The sequence below is a fragment of the Schistocerca americana genome, chromosome 8 (assembly GCF_021461395.2).
Source record: "Schistocerca americana isolate TAMUIC-IGC-003095 chromosome 8, iqSchAmer2.1, whole genome shotgun sequence".
Classification (NCBI taxonomy): domain Eukaryota; kingdom Metazoa; phylum Arthropoda; class Insecta; order Orthoptera; family Acrididae; genus Schistocerca; species Schistocerca americana.
The window spans coordinates 466,113,960-466,138,892 of NC_060126.1; the positions used below are offsets into that span (position 1 = coordinate 466,113,960).

Consider the following 24,933-nt stretch of genomic DNA (forward strand, 5'->3'; position numbering starts at 1 on the left):
TCCCGGATTTTTCATTCTTCAAGGAAGACACTGCAGTCCCTGCTATACAAAGGCTGAGCCCCAGAGAAGTTGACACCCATTAGAGCAGAGCAACTATCTACTCCGTTGTGGGCGGCTTTACCGTATTTCCCATATGTGACTTCCTCATTACAACCAAGACTAATGCACCTGTGTGCTACAAACAAGCACACTTCATGCACACACGGCCAGAGAGCTGGTGGTTGTGCATGCGCATGCGTCTGTGTGTGTATCTCTTTACTGACAAAGGCTGTGACCAAAAGCTATATGTGACAGTCTTTGAATCGTGCCTGTCTGCAACTTGACATGTCTTCTTTACGCTAAGAAGCAATCTATCTTTGACGATATTGTTCTTATTCCTACCTGGAGTTTCCATTGTTTGATCATATTGTCATTCGGAGATAGATGCTAGAATGTGGAGTATCAAACGGAGACATCAGAACATTTCTGACATATTCTTCTGTTTAACTTGAACAGACGGGTAAGAGCAGAGGAGGCCACCAGAAACATTTGTACCACGTATGGGGATAATGCCACTGGACAGAGGAAAGCAAGAAATTAGTTTTTTTGTTTTAAGGATGATCATTTTGACATTAGTGACCCTCCATGTTCAAGAAGACCTTCAGGGTGTGATGAAGATCATTTAAAGGCATTAATCCACAATGATCCATGTCAGTGTACTTGAGAACTGGGAACTGTGACGAATTACCAGCATTCCACCATCATGCAACACTTGTATGAAATGGGTAAGGCTCAAAATTTGGGTGTACGGGTACTGCATTCTCTAAGCCAAAATCACAAAAATCAGTGGGTAGCCACATGTGCAGCTCTGTCTGCTCATCATCAATTGGTTAGTGAAAAACACCAACCATTCCTATCATGTGATAGGAGTAATGGTGTCTTTGTGCTAACATAAGGAAAATAAAGGAATCATTTAGCCCAAACAAAGCAGCAGCTGCTTGTACAAAGACCTGCACACATCCACACAAGTTAATGTTATGCATCCAGAGGAACAGTCCCGGTGTGGTGTACTGTGAATTGCTTCTCCAAGGTCAATCATCACTGCTGACATTTGCTGTCAACAACTGACACATCTTGCAGACTCAACCCAAGAACAATGACCAGGAAGACTATGTGAAGTGATGCTACTCCACGATAACGCCTGCCTGCATTCTCCTACACTGACAAAAAAACACTATACAGGAGCTCAGTTGGGAACCCATTATGCACCCACCTTATTCACCTGATCCTGTGCCCCTAGATTTTCACCTTTTCTGCTCTGTAGCAAACACCTTCAAGGAACTTCCTTTCTGAAAGAAAATGCGCTCTGAAAAAGGCTTGACGAATTCTTCACCTCAAACTGTGGAATTTCTAGTCACAGAATCAAAAAGTTACTCCAGTGTTGGCAGACTGTTGTAAATAGTGAAGGAGAATATATCATTGATGACTTAAATCTCTGTTATGCGTATCAAACTTATTGAAAAACGTTACGAACTTATGCACCAATCCAGTATTACTATTTTCTAGGAATTCCATTTCCTGGCTTGTCTTTTTGTCTCTCTCCATGGAAATTTACAGACAATATTATGAAAAGGAAAGTTGCTACTCACCATATAGCAGGGATGCTGAGTCCCAGATAGCCACAACACAAAGACTATCACAAATAAGCTTTCGGCCAGCAAGGCCTTCATCAAAAATTGATGACAGACAGACAGACAGACAGACACACACACACACACACACACACACACACACACACACACACACACACACACACCACATGCAGATGAAAAACACACATGCACACCACATGCAGATGCAAAACACACACACACACACACACACACACACACACACACCGATATATGATTTCAGCCTCTGGCAACTGAAGCCACACAGCGAGCAGCAGCACCAGTGCAAGATGGGAGTGGTGACTGGTGTGGGGAGGGGAACGGATGTAGGGTAGGGGTGGGGGACAGTGAAGTGCTGCTGGGCAGTGTGCAGGGACGAGGTAGAGAGGATAGGGCGGCTGTGTGCAGTCAGGAGGTTAGACTGAGGGCAGGGGGAGGTGGGGGTGGAGGGTAGTGGAAAAGGAGAGAAGTAAAAAGCCTGAGTGCGCAGGCGGAATGAGGACTGTGTGAGCTGGAATGGGAACAGAGAAGGGGATGAATTGGGGAGGACAATGACTAAAGAGGGTTGAGGCTAGGAGGGTTATGGGAATGTAGGATATATTGCAGGGGAAGTTCCCACCTGTGCAATTCAGAACAGCTGGTGTTGTTGGGAAGGACCTAACATCTAAAAACTGATCCCAACCTTATAATCCTATCTGTGGGCAAAGGCTCCACCACTGCTTTTTTGAACCACAAAGATTACCTGGCAGTAGGAATCCTCCAGCTGTCCGAAACATCCACCTGCAAACCTTGCCAGAATGACCCCATTCCAGACATCCAGCAGGATCTTCAGACACTCCTCAAATCCTTAGGCCCATCCCAAAACCTCTCTCTGCAGTCCATCTCTCTACTTACCCATACCACTCCCCACACTCCTATCTTCTACATGCTTCCTAAAGTCCATAAGCCCAATCACCCAGGACGACCCATTGTGGCTGGTTACTGTGCCCCCACTGAGAGAATCTCTGCTCTTGTAGACCAACACCTTCAACCTATTACCCGGTACCTACCCTTCTATATACAAGATACCAACCATTTCCTCCACTGACTCTCCACAGTTCCTGCCCCTTTACCACACGGTGCCCTGCTCGTCACTACTGATGCCACCTCCCTTTACACTAACATCCGTAATGCCCATAGCCTTACCGCTATTGAACACTACCTTCCCCAACGTCCAACGGATTCCAAACCAACATCCTCCTTCCTAACCACCATGACCAACTATATCCTCGCCCACAATTACTTCTCCTTTGAAGGCATTACCTACAAACAAATCCGCAATACGGCTATGGGTACCCGCATGGCACCATCCTATGCCTACCTATTTATGAGCCATCTAGATGAATCTTCCTTAAAACACCTAGAATACTAAACCCCTCACTTGGTTCAGATCTGGATCGAGGGTGAGGACACCCTATCCACATTCCTCCAGAACCTCAACAACTTCTCACTCTTTTGCTTCACCTAGTCCTAGAGATGGAGGATCCGCTCCTGAACTGATTCATAGAGTTGAATCTTTCAAAGGAGTGAACAATCAGTGATTCAGAAAAAAAGAACGGTAGCTCCAAACGTTTCATACAGCAGAGAGAGAGAGAGAGAGAGAGAGAGAGAGTCGGAGCAGATCAGCGGGGGCTCTGCTGGCCAGAGCACACTGCACGCCACACAACACAGCCAGCGCCGGCCTCTGCCCTGCTTCTGCCTTGGCTGCCTGCATTGTGCAGTGCCACATTGGATTTTGTGTTTCACATATGCCGTGCCGTCTCTGTGCTTCCTCTGCCGCGTGCAGTGTCTGGCGCACCTAAAACTTAGCATCGCACTCCGTCGACGATCGTTTCAGTCGCACGTCCTGCCCTCTGGGTAGTTGATGCGAGCAACAGCACAGAGAGCCTCCTAGCGGAGAACATAAGAACTACTTGCAACAACCTGCTCGCAAGAGAACGGACGATTTTTCTCGGAGCGGGTGACTGGTGGCCGTTAACCGCTCCCCCCACCCTCAGAACTCGCCCGCTCAACACTCACCCCACCGTTCTCGACTCTAGCCAGAGCGTTGAGCAAAGCAACTCCGGTGTCACTCTGGTCTCTGCGGTCTTAGCTCACACAGCAATACAGCTCGCGGCTCGACCAGCTTGACTCAGCGCCTCTGCATCGGAGTTCGTCTATACTGGATATTGTTCTTCGTACTAATACCAATATGTATATTACATAATTATGTTATGTATACATCATTTGTTTTTATTTTATTTTTATTTGTTTAAACTGATCAGGTGAGGTTCCTGACGACTCCTCTTACTATAGGATTTTTTATTATGGACACTCGAATTTACACTTTAATTACGAGCGAACCAATAAACGTATCGCAAAATGTGATACACCAATATTTTTCTTGTTTTATTCTGCGTAAGGCTATATGCAGCACTTTGGTCTTACAGTCAAATTTATTTATTTTTTTTAATTGTAGTACAGATTTTGCGATTTTGGGCGTCTTCGGAAGGAAACGTTCACTTTAAAAATATATGGCTTGCGATGTATTTGTACGAGGTTAATGAAATTTTAATACATTATAGCCAAATACATTGTTAATGTAAATCTCAAGTTACAACATTTTCCGATCACACAAAAAACCACGATAGTGCAAAATAAATCGTATCGTGGAAATTTCAATAAACAGTACAAAATTCTTACTCATTATCTGTGTTACTTCAAAATAGGATCAAATAAGATCAAAATACAGGTATAGTACTGGAATAAACCAAGTTTAAAGGGCAATGTGCCTTCCATTTATTTTCTATTGTGAATGAGTGGTGAGTCATGAAAAAGACCTAGTTCATTTCAGGGAGTGAACAGTTCTGATCTGATCTCTGAAAAGAACAGTTTTGCCCATCTCTACCTAGTCCTACTCAATCCAACATGCCATCTTCCTCGATGTTGACGTACAACTCAAAGATGACTACAACAGTACCTCTGTTCATATAAAGCCTACTAACCACCAGCAATACCTCTTCTTCGACAGCTGCCACCCATTCCATACCAAGAAGTCCCTTCCTTACAGCCTAGCCACCTGTAGTCATCACATTTGCAGTGACACACAGTTCATCTCAAAATATATGGAGGGTCTCACTGAAGCCTTCACAGACCACAATTATCCTTCCAACCTTGTACAAAAATAAAAATCTCCTGTGCCTTATCTTTCCAGTCTCCCACCATTTCCCGAAGTCTCATCGTCTGCCCACAAAGGAACATTCCCCCCATAACTCAGTACCACCCAGGACTGGAGCAACTGAATTACATTCTCTGCCAGGGTTTCAACTACCCTTTGTCGTGCCCTGAAATAAAAAAATGTTCTACCCACTATCCTTCCCACCCCTCCAACAGCGGTATTCTGCCATCCACCAAACCTACACAATATACTCATCCATGCATACAAAACCCCTGCTCCCAACCCCTTACCTCATGGCTCATATTGCTGCAATAGACCTAGATGCAACACCTGTCACATACATCCTCCCATCACCACCTACTACAGTCCAGTCATAAACATCACCTATCCCATCAAAGACAAGGCTACCTGTGAAGCCAGCCATGTGATCTACAAGCTAAGCTGCAACCACTGCGTTGCATTCGATGTGGGGATGACAATCAACAAGCATGAATGGCCACCGACAAACTGTGGCCAAGAAGCTTGTGGACCACCCTGCTGCTGAGCACACTGCCCAACACGACATCCTTCATTTCAGCGACTGGTTCACAGCTTTTCTGAATTGTGCAAGTGGGAACTTTCGCTGCAGTATATTCTACGTTCCCTAACTCTCCTGGATTCACCCTTAGTCAGTCATTGTCCTCCCCCATCCACCCCGCCCCTTCCCTGCACACACAGTTCTCATTCCACCATTGCACACTGTCTTTTTACTTCACCCCCCCCCCCCCCCCCCCCGCCCCCCAAAATCCCACCTCTCACCTGCCCTTCGTCTAACCTTCTGATAGCACATAGCTGCCCTGCCTTCACTCCACCTCACCCCTACGCGCTCCCCAGCAGCACATCACTGTACCCCATCCCCACCCTATATCCCTCCCCCTGCCCGCTTCAGCCTCCTCCTTACTCCCACCCAGTCACCCCTCTCATCATGCACTGATGCTGCTGCTTGCAGTGTGGCATCATTTGCCAGACACTGCAGTCATGTGTGTGTAAGTGTGTGTGTGTGTGTGTGTGTGTGTGTGTGTGTGTGTGTGTGTGTGTTGTCTGGTTTTGATGAAGGCTTTGCTGGCCAAAAGCTTTGTCTTTTTTTGTGCCTATCTGGGACTCAGCATCTTCACTATATGGTAGGTAGCAACCTTCCTTTTCATAACACTGTTACAGTCCATCCTGGATTTTCCATTGTTTGAAATTTACAGACACATTCACTGAAATTTAAAGGAGGGGAGCCACCTTAAATGTTTAACTATAAAATCATTGTACTGATATTAATATAATAGAGGGAAACATTCCACGTGGGAAAAATTTATCAAAAAACAAAGACGATGTGACTTACCAAACGAAAGCGCTGGCAGGTCGAAAGACACACAAACAAACACAAACATACACACAAAATTCAAGCTTTCGCAACAAACTGTTGCCTCATCAGGAAAGAGGGAAGGAGAGGGAAAGACGAAAGGATGTGGGTTTTAAGGGAGAGGGTAAGGAGTCATTCCAATCCCGGGAGCAGAAAGACTTGCCTTAGGGGGAAAAAAGGATAGGTATACACTCGCACACACACACATATCCATCCACACATATATAGACACAAGGAGACATATTTAAAGACAAAGAGTTTGGGCAGAGATGTCAGTCGAGGCGGAAGTGCAGAGGCAAAGATGTTGTTGAATGACAGGTGAGGTACGAGTGGCGGCAACTTGAAATTAGCGGAGATTGAGGCCTGGTGGGTAACGGAAAGAGAGGATATATTGAAGAGCAAGTTCCCATCTAAGGAGTTCGGATAGGTTGGTGTTGGTGGGAAGTATCCAGATAACCCGGACGGCGTAACACTGTGCCAAGATGTGCTGGCCGTGCACCAAGGCATGTTTAGCCACAGGGTGATCCTCATTACCAACAAACACTGCCTGCCTGTGTCCATTCATGCGAATGGACAGTTTGTTGCTGGTCATTCCCACATAGAATGCATCACAGTGTAGGCAAGTCAGTTGGTAAATCACGTGGGTGCTTTCACACGTGGCTCTGCCTTTGATCGTGTACACCTTCCGGGTTACAGGACTGGAGTAGGTGGTGGTGGGAGGGTGCATTGGACAGGTTTTACACCGGGGGCGGTTACAAGGGTAGGAGCCAGAGAGTAAGGAAGGTGGTTTGGGGATTTCATAGGGATGAACTAACAGGTTACGAAGGTTAGGTGGACGGCGGAAAGACACTTTTGGTGGAGTGGGGAGGATTTCATGAAGGATGGATCTCATTTCAGGGCAGGATTTGAGGAAGTCGTATCCCTGCTGGAGAGCCACATTCAGAGTCTGGTCCAGTCCCGGAAAGTATCCTGTCACAAGTGGGGCACTTTTGTGGTTCTTCTGTGGGAGGTTCTGGGTTTGAGGGGATGAGGAAGTGGCTCTGGTTATTTGCTTCTGTACCAGGTCGGGAGGGTAGTTACGGGATGCGAAAGCTGTTGTCAGGTTGTTGGTGTAATGGTTCAGGGATTCCGGACTGGAGCAGACTCGTTTGCCACGAAGACCTAGGCTGTAGGGAAGGGTCCGTATGATGTGGAATGGGTGGCAGCTGTCATAATGCAGGTACTGTTGCTTGTTGGTGGATTTGATGTGGACGGACGTGTGAAGCTGGCCATTGGACAGATGGAGGTCAACGTCAAGGAAAGTGGCGTGGGATTTGGAGTAGGACCAGGTGAATCGCAGTGAGGCCCTGGATGTGCGGAATGTATCTCTGCCTATGTAGATCAACACCTTCAACCCATTACATGCAGTCTGCCATCCTTCATCAAAGACACCAACCACTTTCTCGAACCCCTGGAATCCTTACCCAATCTGTTACCCCCAGAAACCATCCTTGTAACCATCGATGCCACTTCCTTATACACAAATATTCCGCACATCCAGGGCCTCGCTGCGATGGAGCACTTCCTTTCACGCCGATCACCTGCCACCCTACCTAAAACCTCTTTCCTCATTACCTTAGCCAGCTTCATCCTGACCCACAACTTCTTCACTTTTGAAGGCCAGACATACCAACAATTAAAGGGAACAGCCATGGGTACCAGGATGGCCCCCTCATACGCCAACCTATTCATGGGTCGCCTAGAGGAAGCCTTCTTGGTTACCCAGGCCTGCCAACCCAAAGTTTGGTACAAGGGTACCAGGATGGCCCCCTTGTACGCCAACCTATTCATGTGTCGCTTAGAGGAAGCCTTCTTGGTTACCCAGGCCTGCCATCCCAAAGTTTGGTACAGATTTATTGATGACATCTTCATGATCTGGACTCACAGTGAAGAAGAACTCCAGAATTTCCTCTCCAACCTCAACTCCTTTGGTTCCATCAGATTCACCTGGTCCTACTCCAAATCCCACGCCACTTTCCTTGACGTTGACCTCCATCTGTCCAATGGCCAGCTTCACACGTCCGTCCACATCAAACCCACCAACAAGCAACAGTACCTGCATTATGACAGCTGCCACCCATTCCACATCAAACGGTCCCTTCCCTACAGCCTAGGTCTTCGTGGCAAACGAATCTGCTCCAGTCCGGAATCCCTGAACCATTACACCAACAACCTGACAACAGCTTTCGCATCCCGTAACTACCCTCCCGACCTGGTACAGAAGCAAATAACCAGAGCCACTTCCTCATCCCCTCAAACCCAGAACCTCCCACAGAAGAACCACAATAGTGCCCCACTTGTGACAGGATACTTTCCGGGACTGGACCAGACTCTGAATGTGGCTCTCCAGCAGGGATACGACTTCCTCAAATCCTGCCCTGAAATGAGATCCATCCTTCATTAAATCCTTCCCACTCCACCAAGAGTGTCTTTCCGCCGTCCACCTAACCTTCGTAACCTGTTAGTTCATCCCTATGAAATCCCCAAACCACCTTCCCTACCCTCTGGCTCCTATCCTTGTAACCGCCCCCGGTGTAAAACCTGTCCCATGCACCCTCCCACCACCACCTACTCCAGTCCTGTAACCCGGAAGGTGTACACGATCAAAGGCAGAGCCACGTGTGAAAGCACCCACGTGATTTTTTACCAACTGACCTGCCTACACTGTGATGCATTCTATGTGGGAATGACCAGCAACAAACTGTCCATTCGCATGAATGGACACAGGCAGACAGTGTTTGTTGGTAATGAGGATCACCCTGTGGCTAAACATGCCTTGGTGCACGGCCAGCACATCTTGGCACAGTGTTACACCGTCCGGGTTATCTGGATACTTCCCACTAACACCAACCTATCCGAACTCCGGAGATGGGAACTTGCTCTTCAATATATCCTCTCTTTCCGTTACCCACCAGGCCTCAATCTCCGCTAATTTCAAGTTGCCGCCACTCATACCTCACCTGTCATTCAACAACATCTTTGCCTCTGCACTTCCGCCTCGACTGACATCTCTGCCCAAACTCTTTGTCTTTAAATATGTCTGCTGGTGTCTGTATATGTGTGGATGGATATGTGAGTGTGTGCGAGTGTATACCCGTCCTTTTTTCCCCCTAAGGCAAGTCTTTCCACTCCCGGGATTGGAATGACTCCTTACCCTCTCCCTTAAAACCCACATCCTTTCATCTTTCCCCTCTCCTTCCCTCTTTCCTGGTGAGGCAACAGTTTGTTGTGAAAGCTTGAATTTTGTGTGTATGATTGTGTTTGTTTGTGTGTCTTTCGACCTGCCAGCGCTTTCGTTTGGTAAGTCACATCATCTTTGTTTTTTGATAAATCATTGTACTGAGGTACACATTTTCTTATCTTACTTTGTTTTTCATCGGAGTCATGCTTTCAACTATAGCCAAGAATTTAAACATGTTTGCAAAAAGTCCACTTTAGGCACATGAAAATATCAGAATAAAAAAAAAATCTGGTATGGAATCTTAACACTAAGAAGTTTTAACCAGATGCCTGTAAAACAGTGAGTTCATGTACATAAATTAACATACCTTCCGCTGACTGCCAAAATGAACCATGTTCGGTTTTTTTATATTCACCAGTTTGCTTGCATCACCACCACCACCACCCGTTTGAGCTAAAATGAAGAAACTTTTCTCACAAAAGTAATCAGTTTTAAAAGTTTACATCTTTTTTATTTAATAATAAAGCTCATTTCCTGTCTTTTTAACTACATTTTTACTTCAGTAATGCACATTTCAAAGCACAGAATCATCACAAGAGCTACAGCGGTAACTGAAGTATCTTCAGTATCCTGTCACCAGGCTAGAAACAAGTATCAGAGGGATTCATAAGTGGAATATGTGAAGTTGTGGTGGAAAACACACACACACACACACACACACACACACACACACACACACACACTTCCATTGTATATAATACATTGCAGTGAAGTAACTTCCACATCTCATTTACACTGTTTACCAACACACAATTTTCAAATACAATACTACAGATTTCTGTGACAGATTGCATGAATATTCCATTACTACAAACACAATTATCCACAGAAATTTTTCCAGTGGACTCTAAAACAATATTACCAGGGTGAAGTAAAAATCTAAAATTGCCATTTCTTATACAAATGAGTTTGTCAGTTTCAAGACATGTCATATCATAAGAATTAATTTTCATAGGAGACACTAAAAACTTCCTATATCCTAGAGAATTGATGGTTATCCAAACCATATATGACTAAAACTTATGTATTCTAGATTCTGGTGTGTGTGTGTGTGTGTGTGTGGGGGGGGGGGGGGGGGGGCGAGGGGGGAGTGGGGGTATGAGTACAAAGACAACAACTAACTCCTGCGTAACACAATAAAATTTGATCATTATACAATTTTTTACTTAAATATTCTACAAAAAAGTAATCATATCATACATTCTTATCCGGGGTTGAAATTAAACATGAAGGTTACTATTACTGATTGCAAACAGGAATAAATACTACTATACTGTTCAGCAATACAACATGCAAAATACATTTATACAGTATGCAATAACTGTTCATTAAGATGACACATTAAGAGTTTGTTAGTAATGAACCCTCAACTGTAACCAGGTGTGTATGTATATTTTAGGACTCCACTGAATACATTTTCATTCAAGATGGACTGAGGATACGATATGAGATGCTTCTGTATTTTTAAAGTTTCTGAAGTGAAGCCTTCTGGTTGGGCATGCACATTTTCAAGTATGTTCAAAAGTTGTTTTATGGCCTGTTTTCAGTAGATGGTCAGCAACTGCTGACTTATTTCGTTTGATATGTAACACAGCAAAGTGTTCCTTGAATCTTGTGGAAAAATTCCTGTCAGTTTGTCCAACATGGAAGTAGTCACAGTTCTGGCAAAATATTTTCTGGATGCCAAACCGCTAGCACTTACCACGCAGATTTGGTTTGTTGGTTAATTGTAAGGCTAGTTTGCTCTTTGTACAGAAATTTATATTTATATTGTTAATATATATGTGGGCATTTGTACTCAGTTGCTCCTTCAATTATGATGCTTCATACAGATAAAAAATTCCATCTTTTGCAAGTGAATGTTTTATTTGTGTCTACCAAATGTGTGTCACCAATACATATTAGGCATTATCAATGGTCTATAATATAAAGAAAATCACTTAATGGTATGAGGGCTATCGAGAGAGTAACAGACATTTTGAAATAAAAAATTAACAACATGGAAAAATATACATTTTAAAGGTACACTCTTAAGCTATTTTTCTACATAATCACCATTGAAACTGAGGCTCTTACCATATTGTGCCACAAGTTTATCAGTACCGTGCCTGTAGAAATCTGCCACCTGCAATTGCAACCACTTGTTTATACAGTACCAGCATGCAGTTCAGCATCAGTATCAGAGCATTGTGTAGCGAGCCATGTCTTCATTGCTGGAAAGAGGAGGTAGTCGCTCGGTGCCAAATCTGGGCTGTATGGTGGATGATTCAACACCTCCCACCCAAAACCCCGTAGGAGCTCTCAGGTACATGTGTTGTTGTGAAATAACAAAACTTTTGCGCTAAGTTTTCCCTGGTACTCGTTTTGTACCATCCACCTGCACTTTGTCAGTGTTTGACAATATTGCTCTGAGTAAATCATTGTGCCACGTTCAAGGAAATGAAAGTTCCAAAACACAGCAGCCATGATCTTTCTTGCTGACAATGTTTGCAAACACTTACTTTGTTTCTTGGAATCTGTGCCCCCCCCCCCCCCCCCCCAGTCAATCAACTGCCTTTCTGCTTCAAAATTGACATAATTCACCCAAGTCTTGTCCTCAGTTATGATACGACAGATAACTTTCTTATCATTTTTCCTGTAATCTTCGAGGAAGGTCAGTGCTGCAGCCACATTAGCCCAGAATTTCTGCTAACCAAGCTTCCCTGCCACAATTTCATGTACCAAACCCCATGAATTTCTTAAAATCAATGCACCACTGTCTCACTTGGCTTTCATTCATGACTCCTTTCTGTACAAATAACAAAGGATGCAATAAATTTCAGTTGGTTTGCAATTTTTTGCCAACATAAACATAGTCACAGAACACACCTCAAAAGTGGCGAGATTTTCTATTGCTGTGCACATTTTAACACATCACAGAAAGCAAAGTTGCACAGACACAGGCCACATGCTACCACCACTGGATGGCAGCTGTAGACCCACCCACCACCATGATAGACCCAAACATCTGTTGCTTTCTGGATAGCCCTCTTAGATATTTTGTTAGGACATCTGTAGTGATTATTGGCAGCTTATTTAAATCGTCTAAATATTTACAAATGTATATAGTTGTGCTTTTTACAGTTACATTCATTTTCATACCCTTTTCATGCTTCCCTATGTTCTTCAGCAGATACTAAATGCCCAAAGTACAGGTTTCCAATTGATCTTTTTATGGTAACTTATAAATTAATGAGAACACTGTCACTGTTCTCCTGCTACTGCTTCTTTATTTATGGCCTTCTATTTGAAATATTCTTCCTGTAGAGTGTGCATTCCTTTTCTTTTATTGTTATGGCATAAGATTGCCATGAATGTTTTTATCGCAGTCTGGTGGTGATTTTCTTTTACCAGATGTTCTACATACATGCACTGGGTGCATTCAACTCTTCAACACCGTACATGAACTGTTGTATTTATGATTCTTTTTTCTTCCCCCTTGACTGAAGGCCACTGTCATAACATATTTTCTGAATGAAATCATTGCCAGTATTTGAATGTATATTTTTATTATTTGTTTATATCACGACTGTGATTTTGGCTGTGGTGCCATTTTCAAGTGAAGTGGTGAAACTCCATCACTCATTTCGCTGCTTTTGTTGTTGATGTTGTGAGTATTTGTGTATGAACTTTGCAATGTGTGACGTGATTCATAAACATATATGTGTGCAGACCAAGGCAACAGCAGAAGCAGCTAAACCAGCAATGGAGTTTCTACCTTTGCACTTGAAAATGGCTCTACAGCTGAAGTTGCGACAGTAAAAAAAAATAAATAATAAAAACTTAAGTCAAATGGTGACAATGATTTCATTTAAAAAAAGCTGTATATGTCTTTTGCTTCTGTCGGTTTTTAATTTCTTTTATGCTGTTCCATTTGTCTTGAGGGGCATATTAATTTTGTATTTTTTGAAGATGTTACTAATCTTGCGTGTGAGTTAGTCTGGATGTGTGTGTGTTTTCCTGAAGAAGGCTCTGTACAAAAGCTACTTGTATAACAGTCATTTCATTGTGCCTGTCTGCAATATACCAACTTTACGGTGAGTAGCAACCTATACTTTTCCTTATATTGCTGATGACCAAGTTTAGTTATTCTTCATAGTTTGTTTTGCTTAGAGGAGGTTTCTTTATTCTGTATACCATATGTCTGATGGGTGCTTCTTTTTTTGAGTGGGTTGACTTTTGTGTCTTATCATGTCTGTAAAGCTGAGTCTGTTGTTAGATTCTAAGTTCAAGAAAGTGTATCATTTCTTCTGTTTCCATTTCTACCACGAATTGAATGTTGTGGTGCATTATTTATCTGTTTGTGTAAACTGTTTATATGATCTTGTGGTAAATGGGTGAGACATATATCACCTACATGTCTGTGGCAGTGTAATACGTTGTATTTTTTGTTTCCGTTATTTATGCAAATATTCTGTTTTCATTGTTATTCATTAGGATATTTGCTCATATGTATGAGATTGAGCTTCCCATATGAAAGCTTTCTTTTATAGTTAGAATGAGTTGTTAAGCTGCAAGTGGTTTTGCTTGGTGAGTACTTTTATGATTTGTATCAGCTCTTCTCTGGCCTTGTTTGGGATTTCTTGGTTAGTCAGTTGCTCTTTTGCAATGTTAATTGTGTCACCACATGGGATTGCAGTCTACATGTCTTTCAGATCAGTTTTGCAGTTGGTGGGATGTGTGTAGGTATTTTTTTTTATTAATTCTAAGAGTGTGCATATTTCTGTTGTTCTGTAGTTTGAAATGTTCAGTAAAGTATTATTTGTGTGTGAAATTTGCAATGTGGTATGTCGGAGCACTCTTGAAGTTGATAACTGATCTCATGGGAATATTGTCTTTATGCATTTTGAGCTGAACTCTGAGCATCGGTGCTGCTGCATCTTTTTGTATTAAGTTTTGTTTCTGTGTTTTCAGTTTGTGACTTCTTAATGTGTTTTTCATTTTCATTTGAAATCTATCAGTTGGATCAGATGTTAGTTCTTCAGCATTATTTTCCTGTAATAGTTCTTTTGCCTAAGTTCTGCATTCCTGTTTATCCATGAGCACTACAGTGTAACTGTTATTTGATTTGGTCTTCCCCCTTTCCTGCAGTTTTTTCTTTATTAACTTGTCAGTGCAGCTGTGTTATGTTCCTTTTTGTTTATATGTGTGTTTAAGACCTTTTCCTTGTTGTGCTACAATATGTTCTGTTTCTATTTGACATCCCCAATGTCTGCAGCTGTTAACTCATCCCGGTTAATGTTACATTTAAGACCTTCGCTAATTATGTTTACCCGTCATTGCTTTAGGGTATTTGCTATTTTGTATTCCAGTCTCGAACCTTCTATGTGGGACAAACTGGGGAAAATTGTCTGCCTCCTTAGCTATGTGCTCAGCATACCTGATTGCCATGTAGTGGGCCCAAGTTTGATTCCTAGCTGGGTTGGAGATTTTCTCTGCTTGGGGACTGGGTGTCGCGTTACCCTAATCATCATCATCATCATCATCATCATCATCAACAACAACACATAAGTCATCCAATGTGGCATCAACTTAAGACTTGCAATTCAGTGGCCAAACTTCCCCAGATGGGGACTCTTGGCCTCAGTACCATACGATCATTTCATTTTTGGGGAGAATTTTTGTGAATGGTTTCATTCAGAAAATATATTATGACTGTGGCCTTCAGCCAAGGGGGAAGAAAAAAGAATAATAAATACAACAGTTCACATATATATCACCATCACACTGGGATAAAAATATTCATGGCAGTCTTATGCTGTAACAATAAAAGAAAAGGAATGCGCACTCTACAGGAAGAATAATTCAAACAGAAGGCCATAAATAAAGAAGCAGTAGGAGGAGAACAGTGATAGCGTTCTCACTAATTTATAAGTTACCATAAAAGGATCAATTGGAAACCTGTACTTTGGGCATTTAGTACCTGCTGAAGAACACAGGGAAGCATGAAAATGAATGTAATTGTAAAAAGCGCAACTATATACATCTGTAAATATTTAGACAATTTAAATAAGCTGCCAATAATCACTACAGATGTCCTAACAAAATATCTAAGAGGGCTATCCAGAAAGCAACAGATGTTTAGGTCTATCGTGGTGGTGGGTGGGTCTATAGCTGCCATCCAGTGGTGGTAGCATGTGGCCTGTGTCTGTGCAACTTTGCTTTCTGTGATGTGTTAAAATGTGCACAGCAATAGAAAATCTCGCCACTTTCGAGGTGCATTCTGTGATTAAGTTTACATTGGCAAAACTACATGAACAGGTCAAGCAGGTGTGGTACAATGTATCCCCGGACAGTATTCGCCATTTGTACACTCCACTGGATGCCAAAGTCAGCACCTGCATTGCCGCCCATGGAGGCTACATCATTACTAATATAGGTATGTCAGCATGGGTCAATATCTGGTGCCTCAGAACTGTTCGTGCTACTGATCTGTAAATCTAATCATTTCATGTACTCCCTATGCATTGTTGCAACAATGACTCTTGAGTCAATTGGAAATGTCTAAAACAGTGTACTATTTTTTCAGCAGTTTATCATCACTGCAAGAATGGCCTTTCCAGAATCATATTAATTCATCTAATAGGAGAGTCTCTTTTATGGTTCTTAAATGATTATTTTTTTCCAGATATTTTACAAGTTGACCTTAGCAGGCTAATTTTTCGACAATTTTCACAATTGTTTCTTTGATCTTTTAAAAAAATTGATATCACTTCTGTTATTTTCCAAAAGTTTGGGATTTTACACCAGTACCAACATTAATTAAATAAATGTAATAATCTAAAATCACAAAAGGAACTGACATATTTTAAATGTCCCATACTGTCCACATGTTTTTCATGCTTTTTAAAACTACTTGCATTTGTTCCATTGGGATCAAATCCACTGTACTTTTATGTGATGTGACCTCCCCTTTCTCCTTCAATTCTGGATCTTCCATTAAGACACAACATATCTTAATTACTATACAATGATATACAGTGGAGTACCGCAAAACAGACAAGCGAGATTTGGGTGTCAGTCCTAATAAATAACAAATGGAAAATAAAAATTATAGAATATTTCTTGATCATGAAAGAACTATCATATATAAATTTCAAACAGACAGAGAAAAATAACCAATTTTTGAAAATATATAATGTAACTGGATAGATAAAAAACACCTACTCACCAAGTGGTGGCAGGGGAACATACCCTTAAAAGTATTAAAGTTGGCAAGCTTTCGGAGCCAGAGGTAAGAGGTATGGGTCAATATCTGATGCCAGAGGTAAGTCTCCCCTGACCTGGAATTCTGAGAGATTTTTCCAAACTCTACCCCTTTTCCTAGACCTCAGCAGACCTTTCCCTTCACCCCTCTTCCTTCCCCTTCAACACTTTTGCCAGAAGAAGAAGCCACTGGCTCCGAATGCTTGTGATGTGTGTGATCTCCTGCCATCTCTTGGTGAGTTGTTATAAAACAGACAGAGGATATTTAGTGATTATAGGTACACGAAAGTGCTTCAATTTCTAATCTGTGGTGATTTAAATGCTAGAGTCGGCAAAATACCTATCTTAGAAGCTGTGGGTACATTCGGAGAACAACACGTCAATGAAAATGGTGAAGAACTTAGACAGTCTGCAATCTTCAACTAGCTTAAGATTACAAACAAATTTTTAAGAAAAAAGATATATGTAAACACATGGAGTGCTATGGGTTCTAGATCCCTAATAGACTATGTTACCACAAACAACAGGACACGTAATCAGGTTCAAGATGAACACATACACCGAGGAAGCGATATCTGTTCTGATTGTTATTTAGTCATCACAACAGTAACAATGACAGCTAAGTGGAAGAAACTAAGGCCAAGAAGACAAACAAAGCGTGAGGACGTCATTCACGTGTACCTCTTAGAACAAGGAAGTATTACGAAATTCCGCTACAGAAATATCTGCTAGACACTCCAACTGTTCAGCATACAGGGAAAGAATGACAAAACATTAAAGGATGCATACAAAGAGCAGCATATGAGGCATTGCAGAAAAAGAAGAAGTTAAGGAAACTCCTGCAGAGTAAAACACCAAAAACTGAAGAGCAGTACAACCATAAAAGGAAATATGCCAAACAAGTAAATAGGGTAGCACATCAAGAGTCATGGATCATTTTACACATATCCGTAACATACTGAAGTCACTTAGAGAATGCGAACATATAAAAATGAAGTAAATAAAGTAGACAAAACTGAATATAGACATCTAAAAAATTAGATTGACAGAATGTGTGAAATGGTTACATAGGGAAGGCTAAAAGAAAAATGCAAAGCTGAAGGAGCAAGCATGACCATGGGAAACACAGATGCTGCCCATAGGAAAATCAAAGAAGGATTTGGAGAAAAGAGATGCAACTGAATGAATAACAAGAGCTCGGATGGCGAGCCAGTACTATGTAGAGAAAGGATTGCCAAAGCGGAAAGAATATAGAGAAGGGTTGCACAAAGGAAAGAAATCTGAAGCCAATATTATGGAAAAGGTAGTGGAGACACATTAAGATGAGACGTGAGATACGATACTTCAAGAAGAATTTGACATAGCACTGACAGCCCAAAGCTTACAAAAAGCTTCTGGGGTAGATGACATTTCCTCAGAATTAATGAGATCCTAGGGAGGGTATACCATGACAAAACTAGATATATGAGACAGATGAAATACTCTCAGACTACAATAATAATTTAACAATTCAGTTCCAAAAAAGGCAGTAGATGACAGGTTTGAATTTTATTAAAATGCAAGTCAAGCCATGTTTGCTGTTCGGTTGGTGCACAAGTTCATAGCATTTTTCCATAAATTTAATAAATGCTACAGACACATATAACAGGGACCTCAGTCATCAATAATATATTCTCCTTCACAATTTATAAAAGTCTGCCAACACTTGGTTAACTTCTTGATTCCATGAGTGTAGAAATCATGTGGTTTTAATGCGAAGAAGTCATTGAGCCATATTCAGAGTGAATTTTCATCTGAAAAGGATGTTCCTTGAAGGTTGTCTGACAGAGAACAGAAAATGTGAAAATCTGAGGGCACAAAATCAGGCAAATAAAGTGGGTGTGGAATGAATTCTCAACCCAACTCCTGTATACTGTTCTTTTTGTCAGTCTAGCAGAATGCAGGCAGCCATTATTGTGGAGTAGCATCACTTCATGCAATCTTCCTGGGCATTGTTCTTGGACTGAGTCTGCAAGACATCTCAGGTGTTGACAATAAATGTAAACAGTGATGGTTACACCTTGGGGAAGCAATTCATAGTACACCACAATGTTGCTGTTCCATCAGATGCATAACATTATCTTTTGTGGATTGCAAGTCTTTTTACAGAGAGTTACTGCTTTGTTGGGTCTCAACTATTCCTTCCTTTTCCTTATGTGCACATAATGACATCATTTCTCGTCTCCAGTAATGATACACGATAGAAATTGTCGGTGTTGTTCATGAGCCAACTGATGATAAGCAAGCAGAGATGCACATATGACCACCTGGTGATCTTTGTGATTTTGGAGAAGAGCATGCAGCACCACACACCCAATGGTGAAAAGATTATAATTCATCACATCTGGAAGTTCTTATGTACAGTGAAGTGGGCCATTGTGGATTAATGTGTTTTAAATGATTTTCATCAAACCTTGAAGGTCTTCCTGAATGTGGAGAGTCATTAATATCAAAAGGATCTTCCTTAAAATGAGAAAACCATTTTTTCGCCATGCTCTGTCCAATGACATTATCCACATACATGGTACACATGTTTCTGGCCACCTCCACAGCTGTCACCCCTCTACTGAACTCAAACAGAAGAATATGTCAGAAATGTTCTCATTTCTCCCCTTAGTACTCCATTTTCTAGTGTCCACAGCTCCACTCACTATCTCCAAATGACAAAATTACAATACGTAAACTCAAACAGCAACAATGAACTACAAATAAAAAAATGACAATTGATAAATAAACCCATAGGAACTGGAATACCAACTTTTGGGGAAAAACCACACACTACAAACTTATGCACCAATATTTGCAGAAGAATGGAAAGTGGGGTCTAAGCCAACCTTGGGGAAGATCAGTTTTGGTTCTGGATTAATATCACAGAGCTAAAAATTCTAAATTAAACTCCACAATCAGGCCCAGAGGACACCACAATGCTGACTTGCTGTTGTCTGCTACACAGTGACATTTGGACACAATATGGAGGGGCAGATTACTCTCCTGGCCACTGTCTGCTTTCCAGGGCTTAAAGTCTCCTCAAATGGCATAGCGAGACTGATTGGACACTGTTCTGGTACTTCCACAAAACAATAAATAAATTCCTGTCAGATGTACTGGCCACTCAGTCAGTTGGAGTAATTTGGGATACGAAAGACAATACTGAACACACAACTTGTCTTAGAAGATAGTTTGAAGAAAGGCAAATCTATGTTTATAGTATCTGTAGAGAGAGAAAGCTTTTGACATTGTTGACTGGAATATGCTCTTTGAAATTCTAAGGTAGCAGTGATAGTGTACAGAGAGCAGAAGTTTATCTACACCTTGTACAGCAACCAGACTACACAGGACACAAAAGTGAACCAACTGATGAGAAGGGAGTGAGACTAGGTTGTAGCCTATCACCCTCGTTATTCGATCTGTACATTGAGCAAGCAGTAGAGGATCCCTAATGTTAATCAATATGTAGATTGAGCATTGAATCTTATAACTGCAGTCTGGTTTGTGTACAAGTTGGTATAACCTTTCATATACTGTATTTTATCCCTTTTAGCTTCAGAGTTTCAAAGATTGTGTTCTAGTCCATACTGTCAAAAGCATTCTCTATATATACAATTGACATAAACATAGGTTTCTCTTCCTTCAATCTATTTTCTAAGATAAGTCATGGGGTCAGCAATGCCACAGAATATTTCTACGTTTATTTGGAACTCAAACAGACATTTCCCATGACTGGCTTCTACCAGTCTTTTGTAAATACTTCATTTCAGTATTTTGTGGCCACAATTTATATTAAACAGATAGCTGTGTAATATTCACACCTATCAGCATCTGCCTTCTTAGGAACTAGAATGATTACATTTTTCATCATGTCTGAGAGTATTTCATCTCGATCATACTGTATGTCCTGCACACCAGGTGGGGATTTACTTTAGACAGGTGTTGCATGTTCCAGAACCAGGCTTCAGTTTCAGTCAATCAACTTTTTAAAGAAATCATTACGCCAGTGTAAATCACTAACTCTTCTGGTTATGATGGTATTTCAACCAAAAACTAAAATCTTGTGTTGATCCTGTAGCTTCCATCTCAATTCATAGCTTCTCTTTCAAGTTCTCTTTGTAATCATTTGATGCGTCAAGGTATATTTTATATAATAAAGGAACTGGTATAGGGACTGATGGAAAGAAGGGTTGCAGCCAGAGATGGGAACTTTAAGTGTGAGGCCTTTGGGGGTAATGCCAAATATCAGACAAGCCTGTGTCGGTGTCTGTGTATGTGTGGATGGATATGTGTGTGTGTGTGTGCGCGCGCGCGTGAGTGTATACCTGTCCTTTTTTCCCCCTAAGGTAAGTCTTTCCGCTCCCGGGATTGGAATGACTCCTTACCCTCTCCCTTAAAACCCACATCCTTTCGTCTTTCCCTCTCCTTCCCTCTTTCCTGATGAAGCAACCGTTGGTTGCGAAAGCTTGAATTTTGTGTGTATGTTTGTGTGTCTATCGACCTGCCAGCACTTTCGTTTGGTAAGTCACATCATCTTTGTTTTTAAGGTATATTTTATGATAGATTGAAGTATATTTCAGTAACAACTATTTACAAAAACTGGAGAAAAGCAAGCGACCACTAATTATTGACCCATCTTCCTCCTTTGCAGGTTGTAAGACATTTTTGACACTGTATCTTACAAAAGAATATTCAACAACCTCTCAGAGAAAACCTTTGAACAGAAGCTAAGCTTTGGCTTTTGTAAAGGCTTCTCTACAGAAAAAAAAATATTTGATACCACAAACTAATTTCTGATAGAAGTAAACAAGAAACATTGCCCTATTGGCATGTTCTGTGACCTTGCAAAGGGCTGCGATTGTGTAAATCATTAAATTCTATTGGGAAATTAATACAAAATGGGAGGTTCTCAGTGTAATACAAATAATGAAGGAATAAGAGTACAGTTGAGGTATCAAGTGGTCAACACACACATAAACGAAAAGAAGAACACTGCTAAGTTTTCCGATGATGTCCTCCTCCAGAGCTAACTAGCACAGAATACAACAATACAGAAAGAATAGATTGCTACTCATCATGAAGAAGTGTTATTGAGTCACAGACAATCACAATAAGATAGAATGCTAGAAATGTTCAGCTTTCAGGCTACATCTTTCTGCAGAATTAGAGAATGCACACAAATTCACACAAGCACAACTCACACACATATGGCCACTATCATCTCTGGGCACTAAGGCCTGAGAGATGACAGTGGCCAAGGGTGTGTGAGTTGCACTTACGTGAACATGTGTGTTTTCTGCTTCTGATGTAGGTCGCAGGCTAAAAGCTGCACACCTGTAGCATTCTTTTTCATTGTGCCTTCATGTGACGAGTAGCAATCTATCCTTCCCATATTGCTGCATTCCACTGTAGACTTTCTATTGTTTAAGACAGAATACACACACATTGGAGCAGCTACACTATCACAGACAACCAATATCTATTATTTTCACACTCCTAGAAGGCACTCAACGTGTTTACAATACAGGCAAGGGGAACTGATACAAACTGTCAGCAGTCGATCAGCACCAACACCTTTCCCTCATGGCTGTCCTAACCCATCTTCATCTGCAGACAGCACTAAGTTTAGCACATAGTCTGCTTCATTATATGAAAACAGATGTGACATGGAATAACTGACACCCAAAACAAAACTCAGCAAATGGAACACAGCACAGAATGGCAACAGTGCCGGTGTACACTGCAGTGTATGCAGTACTAAGGTCAACATCAACTGAAACTAATGAACATTTGTCCAAAGTTGTTCACTGCATCATCTTGCGACTTTATGAACTCTGTTACTCCTGTCAGCCAACATGCTCCACACCTCGTCGACTTGTGTATCATCAATGTTGCCATCGCATGCCAGTCTACAAACACATAATAAGCCTGGAGAATAAACTTGGCACAAATGGAACTGCATAAACTGTCATATTGAATGGACCGATTTTTTTTCCGTGGATGTCGAGTTGGTTTCAGTCTTGACGTTGGCACAGGGAGTACTGAAAGTGGATGGTTTACTCTCGCCATCATCCGATGTTAGAATGCCTCTCTACCTGGATTGGAATCATTCGCCGACCGAGATGTCATCGCTTATAAGACCTGGCATTGTTGAATAGATGGTAAGACGCAATCTAGACCTAGTTATGTATATAGTAATACGCCTTTTACATTGCATACCCGCTCCTGTCATAAAGTTAGTAATGATGAAAAAATACATGTGTGGATGAAAGGACTTGGTGTACTTGCTGAGAATGTAACTGTAACTGGTGATGTAACCCTCTACTACAATTATTAATAAAGTCTGATCTGTAGCGTCAGCCACCAATCACTAGACGTACATCTGGTGAACGGGGGCTCAAGGATGCAACTATGTAAAAAAAATCTAAAACATAGTGCCGCGTTGGCCACTGAGTGCCTGCGAGGCTGCATGAGGAGCACTGTGTAATACCATAAGGTATTGATGACAGATACCTTATGGTATGACACAGTGGATTCAGGCACTGTCTCCTAATGTAGTCTGGAATCTTGGTCTGATGATTGTTATTATACCTGCAACCAGTTACAGCCAGTACAATGAAAATAAATTGCAATTTGGACTTTTTAGTTTCAGCATAGTCTTAATCTGGCAGCAAGACTGAAAATGGTGTATACTGTACTGCAGGATAAAAGATTCATTCAGGGCACTTTACACTGAACAAGTGAAAGCTTCCTTGTGGTACTGCATTATTATTATCACACTTCTAAATCACAATTTCTCACTCTGGTACTCTACATAAAAAAATCAGTTTCTGATTATAAAAATGATTCCAGTTTTGTCTCTTTTACTTACTTCTTCCATGGTCCTGAGTCAAAGGCCGTGGGCCGTTCTCTTCTTTCAAAGACTGTGATCTCTTCAGATGCATGCTGCTGAAGAATCTGGCAATTTTGCTTTCTGTTCAAACAATTATCAAAGAAGATTATATTTCAATATAATAATAATGTTAATTTTTTGTACCTAGAAATTATAAGTAACAAAAAGTTCAAACTTGAAAGCAGGTATACATAACTCCTCTGAAAGAGATAAAAATCATAAATTAGAGTAAGAGTATAAGATCCAGAATGAGATTTTCACTCTGCAGTGGAGTGTACACTGATATGAAACTTCCTGGCAGATTAAAACTGTGTGCTGAACCGAGATTCGAACTCGGGACCTTTGCCTAAGAGTATAAGATGTTCACTGCATGTATAAGTAAATCAACAAAAGGTAACAAGTCTTCTTCTTATAAGACATTTTAAGAGACACATTGTGAGGGCACCCAAATTTGTGTGTGTAAATTGCATTCCAAATGCTATCACATACAATGTCAAAGTGGTATACAGCTGAGTGTGGCTTGAAACAATTGCATTCAGTGTTAATTTGAGTAATTAGTGGCTTGGAATAATTGCATTTAGTGTTAATTTGAGTAATTAATTGTTGAATGACTTTATGTTAGAATAGCTATTTCTGACAGTTTGTTTAGGTGATGTTTCAGAGGTCTCTGGGTGCTGGAGAAGTGATGGTGTGCTACCAAGGTTGCAGTGGGAGACAGGTGCATGTATCTCATAGCTACTCAGTTTTGGACAGCCAAGGAACCACAACCAGAAGGCCTCCAACTATGGATGGCACATTCGCAAAATATAATTTAATGATATGCACACTCAAAGTAACAAAATTAATTTTGAAGAATAGTCAATGATACTTCAGTTATGCATGCAACTATGCTGAAGCAACATTGGCAGGCACCAGGTTTTAATTAATGAACTTGACTTGTATGAAGTATTATTGTAGTTTGAAATAAAATAAGCCTGAGGATTCTAATTACTTTATTTACTCTGAAGCAAAGTTTGCTATGAGAGTTACTTCTGATTATTGGAAGTTAGAAGTTTGATTATCTTAGAAAGGCACACAGATCAAAGTTTGTCAAATAAACGGTTGGTTAGACATTTTCTCAAACACTAAAGTTCCTATGCCATATGACTCGGTCATTCCTTTGTATGTGACAACTGGGTAACAGAACTTAAAAATATTATGAAGGGAATTTTGTTGAGAGGCGAATTAATTCAGAAGTGAAGAAAGAATATAAGA

At 41.2% G+C, this 24,933-nt stretch overlaps 1 protein-coding gene across 1 annotated transcript in view; it reads right to left on the reverse strand.

The window, feature by feature from the left end:
* The window catches only part of LOC124545274 (X-linked retinitis pigmentosa GTPase regulator-like), a 340,423-nt gene that overhangs the window by 30,497 nt on the left and 284,993 nt on the right, over window positions 1-24,933 (reverse strand). Inside the window, exons 13-14 of the mRNA XM_047124156.1 lie at window positions 23,659-23,760; window positions 9,823-9,908 (exon numbers count right to left, since the gene is read on the reverse strand). Coding sequence (XP_046980112.1) covers window positions 9,823-9,908; window positions 23,659-23,760 — 188 coding nt within the window. The remainder of the gene's footprint in view (window positions 1-9,822; window positions 9,909-23,658; window positions 23,761-24,933) is intronic.